Source organism: Salvelinus alpinus, chromosome 13 (assembly GCF_045679555.1).
Source record: "Salvelinus alpinus chromosome 13, SLU_Salpinus.1, whole genome shotgun sequence".
In the NCBI taxonomy this organism is placed as follows: domain Eukaryota; kingdom Metazoa; phylum Chordata; class Actinopteri; order Salmoniformes; family Salmonidae; genus Salvelinus; species Salvelinus alpinus.
In genome coordinates this window covers 9,438,214-9,458,075 of record NC_092098.1, presented here as the reverse complement: position 1 = coordinate 9,458,075, position 19,862 = coordinate 9,438,214, and the positions used below count along the sequence as shown (strand labels likewise).

At 42.4% G+C, this 19,862-nt stretch overlaps 1 protein-coding gene across 2 annotated transcripts; it reads left to right on the top strand.

The window, feature by feature from the left end:
• The first annotated feature begins 7,803 nt into the window (after nt 1–7,803).
• On the top strand, nt 7,804–19,304 carry LOC139536964 (UDP-glucose 6-dehydrogenase-like). 2 transcript variants are annotated; one of them, XM_071337734.1, is made up of 12 exons: nt 7,804–7,988; nt 9,162–9,336; nt 9,435–9,536; nt 9,718–9,918; nt 10,008–10,205; nt 10,355–10,502; nt 10,653–10,747; nt 10,905–11,035; nt 11,146–11,288; nt 13,348–13,439; nt 13,624–13,734; nt 13,963–19,304. In XM_071337734.1, the coding sequence occupies exons 2-12, from the start codon at nt 9,169–9,171 to the stop codon at nt 14,065–14,067; spliced, it is 1,494 nt and encodes a 497-aa protein (XP_071193835.1). In that variant the 5' UTR covers nt 7,804–7,988; nt 9,162–9,168; the 3' UTR covers nt 14,068–19,304. The 2 variants fall into 2 exon arrangements, with proteins under 2 accessions (XP_071193835.1, XP_071193836.1); XM_071337735.1 differs by having other exon boundaries at nt 7,805–7,988; nt 9,162–9,330.
• The last annotated feature ends 558 nt before the right edge of the window (nt 19,305–19,862 follow it).

Sequence of the window (19,862 nt, the reverse complement as noted above, 5' to 3'; positions counted from 1 at the left end):
AGATTCAGTCTTCCCAGCCTGGTGCAGGTCTACAATTTTGTTTCTGGTGTCCTTTGACAGCTCTTTGGTCTTGGCCATAGTGGAGTTTGGAGTGTGACTGTTTGAGGTTGTGGACAGGTGTCTTTTATACTGATAACAAGTTCAAACAGGTGCCATTAATACAGGTAACGAGTGGAGGACAGAGGAGCCTCTTAAAGAAGAAGTTACAGGTCTGTGAGAGCCAGAAATCTTGCTTGTTTGTAGGTGACCAAATACTTATTTTCCACCATAATTTGCAAATAAATTCATTAAAAATCCTACAATGTGATTTTCTGGAGAAAAAAAAATCTAATTTTGTCTGTCATAGTTGAAGTATACCTATGATGAAAATTACAGGCCTCTCTCATCTTTTTAAGTGGGAGAACTTGCACAATTGGTGCCTGACTAAATACTTTTTTGCCCCACTGTATATACCTGATGTAACCAGTGAATGCAGTTTTTGTGAAGTAGAAACTGAATCTATTGAACACTTATTTTGAAATTGTTTACATAGTGAGTTGTTCTGGACTGATGTGAAACTATATATTGGCAACAAAATGCATACAACCATTGAAATATCTAAGTTTGACATTATTTTACTACACTGATTCCACAATTGAACATCAGTATGTCATAAATCTCTTTATTTTATTAGGAAAAAATGTAATACACAAATCAAAACATAGGAAGAAAAAGCCCCTTCATTATTTTATGTTATCTGATTTGGAAAAATATTAAGAACCGTTAATACGTATACAAAACAAAACGTCATTTTTTTTTATTCGGTTCATGTCTGTATTTGAGTTGATACAATGTGTATTTGTACTATTACTTCCCTGGTGGGAAAATACACATTGTTTTAATTGATAACACTGCTACTCCTACTGCTCTCTCCTCGTCTGCCCACGTGTTCTCGCACACCCCGAGAGCTTCTGGTCAGCGGGGTGGTGGCACTGGGATCCTCATCTCTCCCAAGTGGACATTCTCTCTTTCTCCCCTGACCCATCTGTCTATCGCCTCCTTTGAATTCCATGCTGTCACAGTTACCAGCCCTTTCAAGCTTAACATCCTTATCATTTATCGCCCTCCAGGTTCCCTTGGAGAGTTCATCAATGAGCTTGACGCCCTGATAAGTTCCTTTCCTGAGGATGGCTCACCTCTCACAGTTCTGGGTGACTTTAACCTCCCCACGTCTACCTTTGACTCATTCCTCTCTGCCTCCTTCTTTCCACTCCTCTCCTCTTTTGACCTCACCCTCTCACCTTCCCCCCCTACTCACAAGGCAGGCAATACGCTTGACCTCATCTTTACTAGATGCTGTTCTTCCACTAATCTCATTGCAACTCCCCTCCAAGTCTCCGACCACTACCTTGTATCCTTTTCCCTCTCGCTCTCATCCAACACTTCCCACACTGCCCCTACTCGGATGGTATCGCGCCGTCCCAACCTTCGCTCTCTCTCCCCCGCTACTCTCTCCTCTTCCATCCTATCATCTCTTCCCTCTGCTCAAACCTTCTCCAACCTATCTCCTGATTCTGCCTCCTCAACCCTCCTCTCCTCCCTTTCTGCATCCTTTGACTCTCTATGTCCCCTATCCTCCAGGCCGGCTCGGTCCTCCCCTCCTGCTCCGTGGCTCGACGACTCATTGCGAGCTCACAGAACAGGGCTCCGGGCAGCCGAGCGGAAATGGAGGAAAACTCGCCTCCCTGCGGACCTGGCATCCTTTCACTCCCTCCTCTCTACATTCTCCTCTTCTGTCTCTGCTGCTAAAGCCAATTTCTACCACTCTAAATTCCAAGCATCTGCCTCTAACCCTAGGAAGCTCTTTGCCACCTTCTCCTCCCTCCTGAATCCTCCTCCCCCTCCTCCCCCTCCTCCCTCTCTGCTGATGACTTTGTCAACCATTTTGAAAAGAAGGTCGACGACATCCGATCCTCGTTTGCTAAGTCAAACGACACCGCTGGTTCTGCTCACACTGCCCTACCCTGTGCTTTGACCTCTTTCTCCCCTCTCTCTCCAGATGAAATCTCGCGTCTTGTGACGGCCGGCCGCCCAACAACCTGCCCGCTTGACCCTATCCCCTCCTCTCTTCTCCAGACCATTTCCGGAGACCTTCTCCCTTACCTCACCTCGCTCATCAACTCATCCTTGACCGCTGGCTACGTCCCTTCCGTCTTCAAGAGAGCGAGAGTTGCACCCCTTCTGAAAAAACCTACACTCGATCCCTCCGATGTCAACAACTACAGACCAGTATCCCTTCTTTCTTTTCTCTCTCTGAACGTGCCGTCCTTGGCCAGCTCTCCTGCTATCTCTCTCAGAATGACCTTCTTGATCCAAATCAGTCAGGTTTCAAGACTAGTCATTCAACTGAGACTGCTCTTCTCTGTGTCACGGAGGCGCTCCGCACTGCTAAAGCTAACTCTCTCTCCTCTGCTCTCATCCTTCTAGACCTATCGGCTGCCTTTGATACTGTGAACCATCAGATCCTCCTCTCCACCCTCTCCGAGCTGGGCATCTCCGGCGCGGCCCACGCTTGGATTGCGTCCTACCTGACAGGTCGCTCCTACCAGGTGGCGTGGCGAGAATCTGTCTCCGCACCACGTGCTCTCACCACTGGTGTCCCCCAGGGCTCTGTTCTAGGCCCTCTCCTATTCTCGCTATACACCAAGTCACTTGGCTCTGTCATATCCTCACATGGTCTCTCCTATCATTGCTATGCAGACGACACACAATTAATCTTCTCCTTTCCCCCCTCTGATAACCAGGTGGTGAATCGCATCTCTGCATGTCTGGCAGACATATCAGTGTGGATGACGGATCACCACCTCAAGCTGAACCTCGGCAAGACGGAGCTGCTCTTCCTCCCGGGGAAGGACTGCCCGTTCCATGATCTCGCCATCACGGTTGACAACTCCATTGTGTCCTCCTCCCAGAGTGCTAAGAACCTTGGCGTGATCCTGGACAACACCCTGTCGTTCTCAACTAACATCAAGGCGGTGACCCGTTCCTGTAGGTTCATGCTCTACAACATTCGCAGAGTACGACCCTGCCTCACGCAGGAAGCGGCGCAGGTCCTAATCCAGGCACTTGTCATCTCCCGTCTGGATTACTGCAACTCGCTGTTGGCTGGGCTCCCTGCCTGTGCCATTAAACCCCTACAACTCATCCAGAACGCCGCAGCCCGTCTGGTGTTCAACTTTCCCAAGTTCTCTCACGTCACCCCGCTCCTCCGCTCTCTCCACTGGCTTCCAGTTGAAGCTCGCATCCGCTACAAGACCATGGTGCTTGCCTACGGAGCTGTGAGGGGAACGGCACCCCCGTACCTTCAGGCTCTGATCAGGCCCTACACCCAAACAAGGGCACTGCGTTCATCCACCTCTGGCCTGCTCGCCTCCCTACCTCTGAGGAAGTACAGTTCCCGCTCAGCCCAGTCAAAACTGTTCGCTGCTCTGGCACCCCAATGGTGGAACAAACTCCCTCACGACGCCAGGTCAGCGGAGTCAATCACCACCTTCCGGAGACACCTGAAACCCCACCTCTTTAAGGAATACCTAGGATAGGATAAAGTAATCCTTCTAACCCCCCCCCCCTTAAAAGAGTTAGATGCACTATTGTAAAGTGGTTGTTCCACTGGATATCATAAGGTGAATGCACCAATTTGTAAGTCGCTCTGGATAAGAGCGTCTGCTAAATGACTTAAATGTAATGTAAATGTTTTTATGCAGATTTTACAATATTCGCATGATAATCTGTCGCCAATTGGATAGAAACCTAGCTAGTGATACAGTACTGAAGTTAATACTTAACTCGATTGTAATTTGTATTTTTCTCTTTAAACTGCTACAAACATCTTGCCCAATTGGGTACTGGGCTACATAGGGCAGCATGTTGGGAGCCTATTGAGCAAATTACCCACTCTTGCTACTCACGTTTCCTGGCAAGCTGTGCCCACGACCAGATTATCAAGTTCTGGGACATTTCAAGTCTCCGTGACATGACAGTCTGTGACTACCGGAGCGTAAGAAGAATGATAGAAACCTCAAGTCCCTAAGCAAGAAAGCCTATGGAGGTGGGGATGTTTTCTTTTCTGGGCTGATGGAGGAGACAGAGGCAGAAAAGGAAGAGAAAGAAGAGGAAGAAGGAGACATTGAGAATGAAAGTGACAGCGACAATTAATAAAATTTACTTGTGGAAGTCAAGTCTGTCTTCATGTATTGCCAGAAGTGATGTGTGCTATTGGTCAAACTCCTGACCGTTGCATCAATTTAAGTCCTCTCAACCGACACTGTTAAAACAGAGGCATCTTGGCAGAGTGAAGGCTTTAGATGGCATATACTTGAGGCATAGCCCTGGAGATGAGAACAGTCTGTTTCATCCACTGCTTGCAGAGTATTTTTCTCGTGAAACACAACTCTTCAAAAGTCTATTTAAATCTGGTGCAATCCCAGGCAAAAATATGTTGTGTTCTAAGGTAAAGTAAGGTATGGTAACTGTTTTTATGTTCCAAGTTTAGAGGCCTTGTAAATGAGTCTGCCACTAGTGATGAGATATGGTAACTCAGGATTAAGGAAGTTTGAGGCTGCTTATAGGGTCAGAGGTCAAGTATCACTGTTCAAAAGGAAATCCCTCTGCCTGGTTTGCAGTAGTATTGTAACGTCTGCTTCCAACTCACACTCTCAACACGTAGATCCCCTGAACGCAGCTCACTTTCCAGCTCACACTCTCAAACACATAGATCCCCTGAACCCAGCTCACTCTCCAGATCCCAATCACCTGAACTCTGATCACCTGTATGTCATTATCACACACTATTTAGTTCAGTTCTCTTTGCACCCCATCATTGTGAGGTATTGTTTGTTTTTGTGACACACTTCTAATCGGAGTGCTGTTTTTCCTGTAATTTACTCTTCCTGTGTATGATAGTTTTTGCCTGCCTCACTAATGACGCCTTTTGCCTATTCCCTGCCTGTACTTTAGTCGATCGGATTTCCTGTTATCAACCTATTACCCGATCTCCCGGGCAACGTTACTAGCCTTTTCCCTGCCTGTACTGTTGCCTTTTTGGACCCCTGTGTATGACCTTCTGCCTGCACCTGGACCCAGCCACCTGCCTCCTCTTGTGGTCCTTGACAATGAACACCTGCTGCGCCCCGTGCTTGAAACCAGCTCTCTGTCTCCTATCGTGTTCATTACAAGTATCTTTGAATGCCTTTATTACCAGTCCATTGTAACATGGGATCATGCACATGTCTGTAATGTACAGCATAAAAATGTATGTCCTATTCTAAAGTATATCAGCACTCATTGGCATCTTGTAAAAATAACCAGGTAAGGTGATGGTCTTGTTCTGTTGATTTTTGAAGACCCTCGTAATAGTAGTGAGGAGAGCACCGCCAGCACAAAATACACATTCCAACAGCTTTGTCTGTTAGAGGCCACAAACTCAAGGATCAACAGGGCAGCAGCATTTTAACGGTCCCATTCATCTCCGTAAGGCTCCCTCACCAGAGAGAAAGGTTGCCTCACCATCTTGGTTTGAATTACAGGGCCCAGAATCAATTTAGAAGGTGGCATCGTAAATCTAACTTTCAGTTCCTTTTTCTAATCTATACAGCTCCTTATTTGAGGGCAGTTAAGTTTGACCAATGTTAACTAGAACAGATGTTTCAAGAATGGGGTGTTTTAAGTGGATACTATTATCTCTACTTTCAAGAAAGGGGCACCTGGAAGTAGACTAAGGTAGTTACTTCTGCCCTAAGGGTGGAGAGAGAAGTGAATGACTAGAGCTTTGATAGTGTGCATACATTTATTTGGGCAAAAGACATATACAACAATATTTATGTACAAATATGTACAATATGTTCCCAGAAGAAAGCACTTAAATGAACTACAACACTTGTTTCCAAAGTTGTCCTCGATGGTAAGAACATCTAATGATGACAAGACAAAACGACCAACAAACCCATCACATTGATTCATACTGACATCCTAAAAAGTACACATAATCCCTAACCTTAAAAATACAAACTAACTCATTACACATCACCCTAACTTTAATGATACTAATTCATTGCACATCATTCCTAACTGTAAAAAAACAAGTTTTAGTTGCACATCATCCCCATCTCTAACAAAATCCAAGCTGACCAGTAGTAGCAGTAACAAAATGGTGCACACGGAGGCAGTGGAGTGGTTTCACTTAGTTAGACAACCTCCTCCAAATGAAAACCCTTGACTGCTTTTTAAAGCCGTTTCTGCTATTTCTTTGCTTGATCTCCAAGGGGAGGCTATTCCTTAGACAAATGCCTGTATAGAATAGCGTGCTCCTCATGGTACTGTTTACTCTTGGGATTTTAAAATATACAACATTAGTTCTGGTATCAATGTGTTTTTTTATTTTTTTTACCTGGGGTACAATCATTTATAATTAAGCAATAAGGCCAGAGGGAGTGTGGTATGTGGCGAATATACCACAGCTAAGGGCTGTTGTTAGGCATGACACAACGCAAAGTGCCTGGATACTGCCCTTAGCGGTGGTATATTGGCCATATACCACAAACCCCTGAGGTGCCTTATTGCTATTATAAACTGGTTACCAATGAAATTAGAGCAGTAAAATAAAATGCTTTGTCATACCCGTGGTATACGGCTGTCAGCCAATCAGCATTCAGGGCTCGAACCACCCAGTTTATAATATCAAACATATGACTAGTTAATGACTCCTAACTTTTCCTGGGTTAGTAACTATTTTGGGGAGCTGGGTATGACTTAATCTGATGAGTGGCTGGATCCTTGCCTTGTTTTCTTTGTAACACAACACAAAGACAGCTGCCATGATGTTGAGGGGGGATGGACTAGTGAAAGGGACCAAAATGACCCTGCACTGTAATACGTCAGCAATGAGTGTCTTACACTTTCCTCATTGAACAACACTAATCAGCACTGTTAATTAGCCAACTACTACCGTGATGTGTACGGAATGAGAGACTACAATAGGGCTGTGACGCAATTCCCTTGGCTTTAAATAACACATTTCTGTCTCCTGCTGTAACCAGCACAATGACTGTTTTCTTTCCACCCAGCTGCGTTACTCTCTCCAGAGATTAATATATCTATAATAACAAGGGGGACACTCCCTCAGCTGTGGTCGGTGAATGTCTGGTCTCAAATTGAGCTGGATTGTGCCTCATGCTTTCCATGCACATGGGTGACTGGACCTGGGTGGGAGTTTACTATTAAATCATTACCATGTGTGGATTTCTTTCTCTTACAAATCCCACTGTCTATATTTCTATCTTGTTTTCCATTTATACATCCGTGTGATGTAACAGTATATCATCATCAGACTACTAGATAGATAGATACCCTCCCACCATTACCTCTCCCAGACACATCATCAAATTCCTTCTCCTATAGTTCTATTTTGCTCAGTGTCATGTTTTGTTCCCAAGGTTTATAAATCTTACATAATGTGAAAGAATGCGTGTTCCTTACATTTGGAAATGTTTGTCACGCCCATGTACTATAGACTTACTTAACATACATACATTGGTTGGATCTCAAAGGACTAAATCCTAACATCCCTGCGTTCTATAACACTTTTCAGCCACACAATGTCATACCAATGTAATAACCCTGTAATAAGTTGTCTAATATGAATTTCTGTAACTTTGTGCCATTGACGGAATGGTTGTGTCCTCTTGAATAAGCCCCTTTCTGGTAAGCATCAGTGGGGATGTGATGTCAAAGGATTGTGAAAGCCTGCCCCCTGTCTGAGATTTAGATATAAGTTTCACCGTGGCACTAAGCATTTCAAACTCATCACTGGAGCAAGGTTCTACACATCGGAGTATCATCACCACAGATCAGCAACCAATCCCCTGAAATAAAATAATACGGTCTCGGTTTTACGTGGTTGAGAGTCTCTGAAATATTTGTATTCGGTTCAGCTGCGCACTCATCAACTGCTGGTAAGTGTCCCGTTTGTTTTGTGTTTAGCGGGTGCTATAAGTTATCGTTAGCTAGCTACATTTGTTTTGCAACACATATTGATAATCGACGGGATGGGGCTACATTCATGTAAAGAACGGGTCTGAATAAAGTATAGGTGGCTGGTGTACAGGCGCAAGTTAGCAAGATATACCGCTAGCGCTAGGTAACTAACGTTAGCTAGTAATATAACATCGAAGTAGTGGCTCCAATTGGAAACGTGTGGCAAGTTTTATATTAAACCCTAACGTTACAGTCCAGCATCATCACAGCAGGAAACGTTCCTCACCGGCCACAAAATGGTTTCTGATTGTGAAATGTAGTTTTATTCACTGAATAATTTTCAATGGTTTCTTTTGGTCCTTCTGTACAGATCTCTTAGGCAACTGGCAGCCGTACAACTGGCAGCCGTTTATCACTAGTAAATAGTACATCACAGAAATTTATCACAGTAGCTAGCTATTCTAACCAGACCAAAGTCAAGAATGTTTACATTAGTAGGATGATTAATATCTGCCAGGTCCTGCACGTTATTTAGTCATTTCTGGGGTAGAAGTTAGGAATAATGTGGCTTTTGTATCTAGGGGCCAGTTGTGTGTGTATGTCCCAGGGTGTTCCATCTGACCACACTGCACATAGAGCCCTCTCTGTGATCTAGAGAGCGTGGCAGAATGGGTGGAGTGAGGGGCAAACTGGCCAAATAGAGGTGGTTTGATTTGCTCCACGGAATTTTCCTTTAACTGTATTCCATTGATACCCACTGGGGAATCCAAGTGTAAATCTTGTAGCTATTGCCATGGCATATTCAGATTTTGCATTGGAATAATTTTTTGTTTCAACACATTTTTTGTTTCGACCAATTCAATATTGAATTTCAAATAGTACAGCACATAAACCCAACGTTTTGCCCTTGAGCCTTTGTCAATGATGTGCAGGATACCAGACATTATTGGGAAAGGACAAACTCAAAGGCTTGACTGAAACCATCGGTTGATGCGTTGGTTAGAATTTTATTTGAATGTTTTATTCTTAGCCCAACTGTGTATTTGCTTAGATCCTGTTAAATGGAAAAGTAGGATAAATAGCTATTCTATCACAAAAATAGAGTATTTGAGACCCCTGTCTTAAGTGCTTGTATTTTCTTTCTTTTTGAGAGGGAGAATGGTGGAGGTGAGGAGGATCTGTTGTATTGGGGCTGGCTACGTGGGCGGTCCCACCTGCAGCGTGATCGCCCAGATGTGCCCCGAGGTGACGGTTACCGTGGTGGACGTGAACGAGGACCGCATCCGTGCCTGGAATTCTGATAGCCTTCCCATCTTTGAGGTGAGTGTGAGTTGATATTAATACAAGGAACTAACATCAACTGCAGGATATGACGTAAAACGATTACACATTCATGTCTAACAACATCTCTCCTTTCTTTCTAGCCTGGACTCCAGGAAGTGGTGGACTCATGCCGCGGGGTCAACCTTTTCTTCTCCACAGACATGGATGAGGCCATAAAAAATGCAGACCTGGTTTTCATATCTGTAAATACTTTTTTCCCCAACACTTTCCCTTCTTATAATGTCAATGGCTTTCACACAATTTCCTTGAAACTATTGTTAAGATGAATGGAACTCAGTTTGGCTTTCTTTAAAGGTAAGATACAGTGATGGAGCAAGATCCATGATTGAATCCACCTGAAACATCTCCCCCTTCCTTTGCCAGGTCAATACGCCTACCAAGACATTTGGGATTGGTAAGGGTCGAGCAGCGGACCTGAAGCACATAGAAGCATGTGCCCGGCGCATTGCTGATGTGTCCATCGGGTGTAAGATTGTTGTAGAGAAAAGCACAGTTCCTGTACGTGCTGCTGAGAGCATCCGCCGCATCTTCAACGCCAACACCAAGAGTAGCTTCAACTTTCAGGTGATTGCAGGGGACAGTGTATCAAACGTCTACATTCATCGGTCTGCCATGTCATCAGGTCTTATAAGCATGATCTTGTTCTCCTGCAGGTTCTCTCAAACCCAGAGTTTCTTGCTGAGGGAACAGCCATCACTGATCTGAAGAATCCAGACAGGGTATTGATTGGAGGGGATGAGACCCCTGAGGGCCAACATGCTATTGAGGCCCTGCGGAGCATCTATGAGCACTGGGTCCCCAAGAGCAAGATTATCACCACCAACACCTGGTCCTCTGAGCTCTCCAAGCTGGTATTAATACCATTTTATGTCCGTCTGTTATATCAGTACAATCTCAGCTCAGCAGCATTACGATCTCAGACACCTCCTCCTGTGATGTTTCCTGCCTTTATTCATTTGCTCACTTCTATCCTTGTTTTTTTCCTTTTCCGTGTTTACAGGCAGCCAATGCCTTTCTGGCCCAACGTATCAGTAGCATCAACTCCATCAGTGCCCTGTGCGAGGTAACTGGTGCTGATGTAGAGGAGGTGGCTCATGCCATCGGGACAGACCAGAGAATAGGCAGTTGCTTCCTGAAGGCCAGCGTGGGTGAGTGAGAGGGAAGCAAAGCTGGATTGGTTGACTTGTGGGGCAGTATTAGTTGATGGTTGGATGACTGAGGGATTGGGTTTCAGTTATGAACTACTGGGAATTGAGTGGGTGAGTTCAGTCATGATACATTCTGTGTTTGTTTCACAGGATTTGGTGGCAGTTGTTTCCAGAAGGATGTCCTCAATCTTGTGTACCTATGCGAGGTGCTAAACCTACCAGAGGTTGCAAGATACTGGCAACAGGTGTGCTTCTTTTTTCATCAACTCAAAGTAGTGCAATACAGAACTTACTTCTCATTTGAAAATAAATTCCTGTAATTGTCTCTCGCAACACTGTTTTACAGTCAGTAAAATATCACAATGGCAAAAATGTGGAACATCCAAATGTTGTCTCTCCCAGGTTATAGAGATAAACGATTACCAGCGAAAACGATTCTCTTCACGGATAATCAGCTGCCTCTTCAACACAGTGACGGACAAGAAGATAGCCTTGCTAGGATTCGCTTTCAAGAAAAACACAGGCGATACAAGGTATGGATGGGGCATTTAAAATCTTTCTCTGCTTACATCCAAAGCTCTCAGAGCACATTTTTTTTCTGCTTCCCCCTCCAAGGCTATCCTTGTGTGTATTTTGTTTTCAGGGAATCCTCTAGTATCTACATCAGTCGATACCTGCTGGAGGAGGGAGCCTGTCTACACATCTATGACCCCAAGGTTAAAGCGCAGCAGATCATGCACGACCTGACTCAGCCCACACCCTCAGAAAGACATGACCCCGCCACAGGTAGCCACAGTATTCTGTGTTCTTTGTGTAAATTAATAGTAAGGAAGGATGTTTGATATGTCTTTTACAGTTGTAACACAAACCATTTTTTTTTTTATCACGATAAAGTGGCCATTTTAGGCCCTTTTTAGGCCTACAGTGGCCTTCAGAAAGTATTCATACCCCTTGACCTGCTCCACATTTTGTTGTGTTACAGCCTGAATTCAAAATTGATTAAATATGCATTTTCTTCTCACCCATCTATACACACTGCCCCATAATGACAAATGAAAACATGTTCTTAGATATTTTTGCAAATTTATTGAAAATGAAATACAGAAGTATCTAATTTACATAAATTTTCACAACCCTGAGTCAATACTTTGTAGAAGAATCTTTGGCAGCGTTTACAGCTGTGAGTCTTTTTGGGTAAGACTGGATTGTACAGTATTTTCCCATTATCCTTTAAAAAAAATATTCAAGCTCTGTCAATTTGATTGTTGATCATTGCTAGACAGCGATTTTCATGTCATGCCATAGATTTTCAAGCCGATTTAAGTAAAAACTGTAACTAGGCCATTTAATGTCGTCTTGGTAAGCAACTGTAGTGTAGATTTGGCCTTGTGTTTTAGGTTATTGTCCTGCTGAAAGGTGAATTAGTCTCCCAGTGTTTGTTAGAAAGCAGACTGAACCAGGTTTTCCTCTTGGATTTTGCCTGTCCTTAGCTTTATTCCATTTATTTTTATCCTAAAAAACGTCCTAGTCCTTGCCGATGACAAGCATACCCATAACATGATGCAGCCACAACCATGCTTGAAAATATGAAGAGTGGTACTGCTCAGTGATGTGTTGGATTTGCCCCAAACATAATGCTTTGTACTCTTTTGGTGATTTGCTGAATGTGCAATCCTACATGAGTGCTGTGATTGGTTAATGACCTATAATATCAATGTATATATATTTATTTATTTATTTAACCTTTAATTTAACTAGGCAAGTCAGCTAAGAACAAATTCTTATTTACAATGACGGCCTACCGGGGAACAGTGGGTTAACTACCTTGTTCAGGGGCAGAATGACAGATTTTTACCTTGTCAGCTCAGGAATTTGATCCAGCAACCTTTTGGTTACTGGCCCAATGCTCTAACCACTAGGCTACCTATAAAATGTATAATTTCTTTCAAAAGTAGCTGAGTGCCAACTCTGGAAATGTGATGTGTTTGAAGAATATATTGTTCCAACTTCTAAACAATGTCTAAAAAATAAGCAAAATCAAAAAGGGTACTTTTGAGATATTAATAATATTTTTTTATGTTGAACATATTTGTGAATGTTATTTTGTTGTTGCACACTATAAGAAGCATAATGACACCAATGTTGGCTTTACCATGTACAGTTCACGGATCATAAGGTCTCACAGGAGGCAAGTATAGGTCTAGAAAGGGCCTAAAATGGCCACTTTCATTGTGATTTTCTCAAAAATGGTTTCTGATATAAATGTAAAAAGCATGTTAAACATACTTCTTCCCAATTACGTTCTTATGTCCCCCTGAGAATTGAGAGAACAATCTGTGATACCCCCCCCCAAAAAAATTGGGCTATGCTGTGGGATTGTCTGAGACCAGCCACCCGGACAGTGGATTAAACTGAGTATTTCTGTCTGTAATGAAGCCGTTTTGTGGGGAGAAACTCATTCTGATTGGCTGGGCTAAGTGGGTGGGCCTATGCCCTCCCAGGCCCACCAATAGCTGCACCCCAGCCCAGTCATGTGAAATCCATAGAATAGGGCCTAATGAATTTATTTAAATTGACTGATTTCCTTATATGAACTATAACTCAGTAAAATCATTGAATTTTTACATTTATATTTTTGTTCAGTATAAGTTTATTGAATACATGTTGATATTTCAATCTGGGTGTACTGTTATCTCTGCATTAGGTTTTGGTTGCCATACATAACTGGGGACTTGTTTTGCTCATTCTAATGAGATGGGATGAATGTTTGTTATATAACTGCTTGAAAAAGTTGATTTATATTTATCTGCATGAAGTAAACTTGGTTTATACTCTCTCGTCCTAGTTTCTCGTCTAGTCACCATCGTCACTGACCCATACAAGGCTTGTGAGAACGCCCATGCAATTGTCATCTGCACAGAGTGGGATATGTTCACGGTGTGTTTTATTTTATTTTTGAAGCTACTCACTCATCAATTACTGACATCAAATGGCAAGGAGATGACTCTGACCACACAGATATTTTGGTGGCAATGATAATTACATACATAGTTGCATTGGACTGTACATGGATTAAAGGGAGCTCTCAATGTAAACCATAGAGTCCATATTTGTACTGCAGGAACTGGACTATGAGAAGATCTATAAAGCCATGCTGAAACCTGCCTTCATCTTTGACGGTAGAAGGATCTTGGACAGCTTGCACGACCAACTCCAGCATATCGGCTTCCAGGCAAGTAACCACAACCACAGAAAGACAGTAAACACTATCTAGGATTCTGATGAGGTAATGGCTTTAATATGAAAACACCCTAGGCACAAACAAAGGAGTTGTTTTTGCTTTTGGCACTGACAAAAAGCCAAAAGATCCATTTGCAGCAGCTCCTCTAATTAGTATTTGAGAAATGTCAAGTACTGGACAGTCCAGCAGTTTCCAAAGTAATTGTTTGTCTTTTTCCAGGTGGAGACTATTGGGAAAAGAGTTAACCAGAGGATCCACTTCACTGCCATTGAGGACAAGTCAGAAATAGACCAACAGCAACCATTGAAGAAGATCAAACTATGAAGCGTGCTTATGGGACAGGAGCGACAGAGCCAGCTCAGTGCAGTAATATATTAAACCAAGTTATCATTTTTTTATGTAATATTAAATCAGTGGGATGGCTAGGCGGTATACCGTATTTTACTATATACACCCCAGTATTGATGCACGGACCGGTTTGGGTTTTTTGAAACGGTGTTTCAATGTTTTGGTTTGTTAAATGTGTGGTACGCGACTCACACGCGTGTAATGTTCGTTTTTATAGTTTACTCCCTTTGCTACTTGGGCCATTGCTCTCCCTCTCCTCCTGCATGCCGCCAGAGAGGAAGAGGTGAAGCGAGAGGTTTTACTTGCTAATTTGCTACGTGAGGATTATTTGATCGAATAGAAGTTTCGTATTGGTTAGGTTGTTAAAAATGCACTGCTATAAGTGGACGCACGTTGCATTTTGGAAACGTTTTAGCATGGACATTGCCTTTGAGGGGTTCCACCATTTTAAAGTAGTCAGGGATTCCTATGAGTTGGGAGCAATCGGCCAATGAAGAAGATCATTGACTACTTTAAAATAGAGATAGCCTCAATGGCGTTGCCCTCGCTGTCACAGATGCTATAATGCACAGATAAAATGATGAGTCCTATACATCTCTATGGCCTGTTGTTCACACGCATATTTGCCCTCTCGTTTGCAAGAAAGGTCCCACCTGATCTCGCCTCCTCCCGCCTGCCTTCCATCTTTGAGGACGTGTATTTCCATTGTTAGAGTGGTCACTTGACTATCTTGTCAATATAATGCCACGTGCATCCACTTATATCAGTAAATTTGTAACAACCTAAACATTACAAAACTTCTATTAGATCAAATAAGCCTACCGTAATTAGACACTCATAGACTTCCATACAAAAAAGAGCTTATTTCATGTGGACAAATTTTGGGTAGAGTAAATCCTCTCGCTTCACCTCTTCCTCTCTGCTTTCACTCTGTCTGCATGGTCAGATGCAACGAGGTGTTGGGGACAATGATGCTGATTTATTCTTTGCTTCTTAATATACAGTGCATTCGGAAAGTATTCAGACCCCTTGACTTTTCCACATTTTGTTACAGCCTTATTCTAAAATTGATTCAATTGTTTTTCTTATTCATCAATCTACACACAATACCCCATAATGAGAAAGCAAAAACAGGGTTTTAGAAATATCATATTTACATAAGTATTCAGACCCTTTACTCAGTACTTTGTTGAAGCACCCTTGGCAACTATTACAGCCTGGAGTCTACTTTGGTTAGGATGCTACAGGCTTGGCACACCTGTATTGTGGGAGTTTCTCCCTTTCCTCTCTGCAGATCCTCTCAAGTTCTGTCAGGTTGGATGGGGAGTGTTGCTGCACAACTATTTTCAGGTCTCTCCAGAGATGTTCGATCAGGTTCAAGTCTGGGATCTGGCTGGGCCACTCAAGGACATTCAGAGACTTATCCCGAAGCCACTCCTGCGTTTTCTTGGTTGTGTGCTTAGGGTCGTTGTCCTGTTGGAAGGTGAACCTTCTCCCCAGTCTGAGGTCCTGAGCGCTCTGGAGCAGGTTTACATCAAGGATCTACCTGTACTTTGCTCCGTTCATCTTTGCCTCGATCCTGACTAGTCTCCGAGTCCTTGCCACTGAAAACATCCCCACAGCTTAATGCTGCTAACACCATGCTTCACTGTAGGGATGGTGCCAGGTTTCCTCCAGATGTGACACTTGGCATTCAGGCCAAACAGTTCAATCTTGGTTTCATCAGACCAGAGAATCTTGTTTCTCATGGTTTGAGAGTCTTTAGGTGCCTTTTGGCAAACTCCAAGCGGGCTGTAGAAACATTTCAAGGATGATCAATGGAAACAGGATGCACCTGAGCTCAATATCGAGTCTCATAGCAAAGGGTCTGAATACTTATGTAAATAAGGTCTCTTTTTTTTGCAAAAATTTCTAAAAACCTGTTTTCGCTTTGTCATTATGGGGTATTGTGTGTAGATTGCTGAGAATTGAACATATTTAATACATTTTAGAATAAGGCTGTATAACCTTACAAAATGTGGAAAAGTTCAAGGGGTCTGAATACTTTACGAAGGCACTGTAAATCTACAAGTGTTCTATTATTACCCTATTAGTTTGTGTATCCTACTGTCTGTCACACTGGTATAAAGGATTTTGAAGACAGGCGCAGGCGATACACAATAGGGGTTTTTAATACACCCAAAACAAACACGTATACAAAAACACTGGGCTGTACCCAAACAAAAGAGCGAGAGTAAACCTCACTGAACGACACGGGACAATACCCGTAATACACAATATATATATATAAAGCATGCAGCATAACAGCTGCACTAACGCATAGGTACTCGCACCACCAACGGACATGGGAACAATAACCCACAAAGACAGAGGGAACAGAGGGCACATATATATATAGCATACTAATCAGGGGAAATGGGAACCAGGTGAATGTAATCAGACAAGGCAGTCCGGGGTTGATGATAATGAATCCTGTTCAGTGAAGCCTAGAAAGCCGGTGACGTAGACCTCCGGAACTGGTGAACAGAATGAGCATCAATACCAACTTGCTCGCGGTCAGCAGATTAGACCAAAATGTTGTCTATATAGACCACTACGCCCCGTCCTAGCATGTCCCGAAACACTTCGTTGATAAGGACTGGAAGACTGAAGGAGCATTAGACAGGCCAAAGGGCATTACGAGATACTCGTAATGACCCGTGGTCGTGGAAAAAGTAGTCTTCCATTCATGCATACCAGATTGTAGGCACTCCTAAAGTCCAGCTTCGTGAAGTACTGCGCCCCATGCATTTGTTCGATGATGGTTGGGATAAGGGGTAAAGGATAGCTGAACTTGACGGTGGCCTTGTTCAGTAGTCCGAATTCCGCGCAGGGCTTCTTCGGAATGAATCTCGTTCAGTGAAGCCTAGAAAGCCGGTGACGTAGACCGCCGGAACTGGTGAACAGAATGAGCATCAGTACCGGGGGATCCGTGACACTGTCTGCAAACAGCTAGTGGGTCTTGTCTTAGCAAGTTGTTGCAAAAATAAATTGTGTTAGCTGGCTAGCTAAATGGACAAAGAATCAGAGCAAACTTAGCTAGCTAATACAGACTGATACCAGTGCTGGTGTAGGCCTAGATTAGCATGTTGTTTGTGCAACAGTATCTTCTAAAGCAGAGGAATAGGCAAAGCATTCATATTTTAGCTTGCGCTAGCTAACGTAAACTCGTACATCGCCTTGGTTCGTACAATTGCCCTTATTTTAGCGCCCCAAAACGTAATACTTCCAGATCAACTGTAATGTCAATACCATTGTAAAGCACAATTTCTCCCCTTTCCAACAGAATAAATGACATGACCTAAACGCTGCCCGTTTCTGCATAATTCAAGCAGGTAATGAGCCCCATCGGGTCTTTTTAAAAATGGCGGGTGGGGAAGCGAAACTAATGCGTGAGAGTGAGAAGGAGAGATATTGTGTGGGAAAATTGCTTTTTTTCACTCGATCTGTCCAACTTATCACCTTATCGCCTCTAAAATGTAAATAAAACACTATAAAGAGTTTAAATAATGTGTCATTACATACCTATTTGAAGGTTTGTGTGGAATTTGAATCGGGTTTTTAGGGCGGTGCTAAAGTGATCTTAGAAGTAAAGAGCGGCTTTGAGAATGATGATCGCATGCAATGAAGATGCAAAAAATGACTAGGTATCCCCCCTTACCCCCGTCACTGTCCATTTCTTGTTTTTAAAGGATGAGAGAAGTGCTACACCTGGTGGAGAGAGATTGTAAGACAGAAATAGTTGCTTTATGCGTGCTGTTACGACATGACACGTCTAGATGTAACGGAGGGTCCGTTTTTTTCAACTTTTCTCCAATACTATAGAGCCATTACCATGTCGATCAACACTTGAATAGAAACCTAGTTCACACCCCGGATTTTGGAGTCAACACAGTCGCTACAGTCCCATTAGTTTTCTTTGTAGCCTCGTTTGAATGTTGCGGTTGCGCACATTTGTACGGAATGGGGTGAGTTTACGTTAGCTACATGGAGTAAGAGAAAACATGTAATGTAGCATCTAATTAGGGTCCCTTGGGAAACGCTCACAAAAATTCCTCCATGGCTTTTTCATTCGTTGTCATGTCAAACGACAATGTATTAAAAATGCTGCCCACTATATTCCTAAAATATAATTAGAATCATTCATTTTTGATAATTCGAACAGTTCACCAGTTTATTAGGCCTTGATTTTTTCCCCCATATCATGCGGGGGCAATGGAGAAATCCCAAATTAAATCACATATAATTTATGTTATGTCACCCTAGGGTCATAAACTACTCATAAAGCATATTTAGAAAATTTTTATATATAAAAAATTATAAATACCGTCAAATACTGTAAAAAAAATATATATATATTGTTATATTACTTTTTGGCCATATCGCCCAGCCCTAATTAGTCATTTCAGCATCCTCATCAACTTGATATGGTGACTTGAAACAAATAATTATGTCAGCTACAATGAAAGAAGTTTTGGGCAATGCTTCGAAGTTAGGGTTGAGGACCTTGTTTGTCAGCAACATGTGGTAACAATACCCCTCCAACCTCGTTTATTTGTTTTGTGCATGTTGGATAACTACCAGGATTTGGATGTTTAACTTACACAAGGGGGAAAACAACTTAATTAAATTTCAGATGTTTCTATATTTTCCCTTTTTAAGAATATTTGCCCCAAAATAGTCATGTATGAAAGCATTTTTGGATGACTGATTCCATTGCTCTTTTAGTTTTGATTCACTTCTAAGCAATTTTCATGAAATAAAATAATTTTATTGGTCACATATATTTGTTTAGCAGATGTTATTGCGGGTGTTGCGAAATGCTTGTGTTTCTAGCTCCAACAGTGCAGTAATATCTAACAATTCACAACAATACACACAAAAGTAAAAGAATGGAATTAAGGAATATATAAATATTAGGATGAGCAATGTCGGACTGGCATAGACAAATACAGTAGAATAGAATACAGTATATACATATGAGATTACTAAAGCAAAAATATGTAAACATTATTAAAGTGACTAGTGCTGGTTGAATGTGAATTTGAGCGGTGTTAGTGTAAACATGTAACCGATATGCAATATTATAATTATATGTTGTTGTTTTATAATGTAAGAACTCTGTAAAGTAAAACATTACATTTTTTACCTGCAAAATAAAACCATGTTTAGTATCTGTGAATCCATTTTTATTGCATACCTAGAATCAATTGTACTGTACTATAATAATGTTCAAACATAAGTTGTTTTATGCCACTTTCTCTCAATTATTTTGTGTACTATGTAGTGATGTTGCCAGTTTACATTAGATGCTTTTATTCAAAACAATTCAAGGTTGCTCTGGGTCAACTCAAAGTTGCAAGCAACTCAACTCAATCCTTATTAGGTGCATGGCTCTTGTTTGGTCAGGCATTTGCTTAGTCATTCTGACAGTTAATTCTGGGAACGGGAAGACTTTCCTCACGGAACGGCGTACCTCTGTCGACAGTCTTGACCCACTGCTGGGTTTCCTGTGGATCAGCCATGGGTCAGTGGCTTTATGTGACACATGAACCTAATCATAAACATCTGTTCGGCTCTGACAAATGCACTTTCGCAACAAGGCCCATGACGCACTGATGTGCTGTCCACTAGTGTTAATCATAAATCCGCTATTTCCTTTCAATTACAGCTTAGAGCTAAACCATGGATGATTATGCCCAAGTGGATTGATTGCATTGGTAAGTCACCAC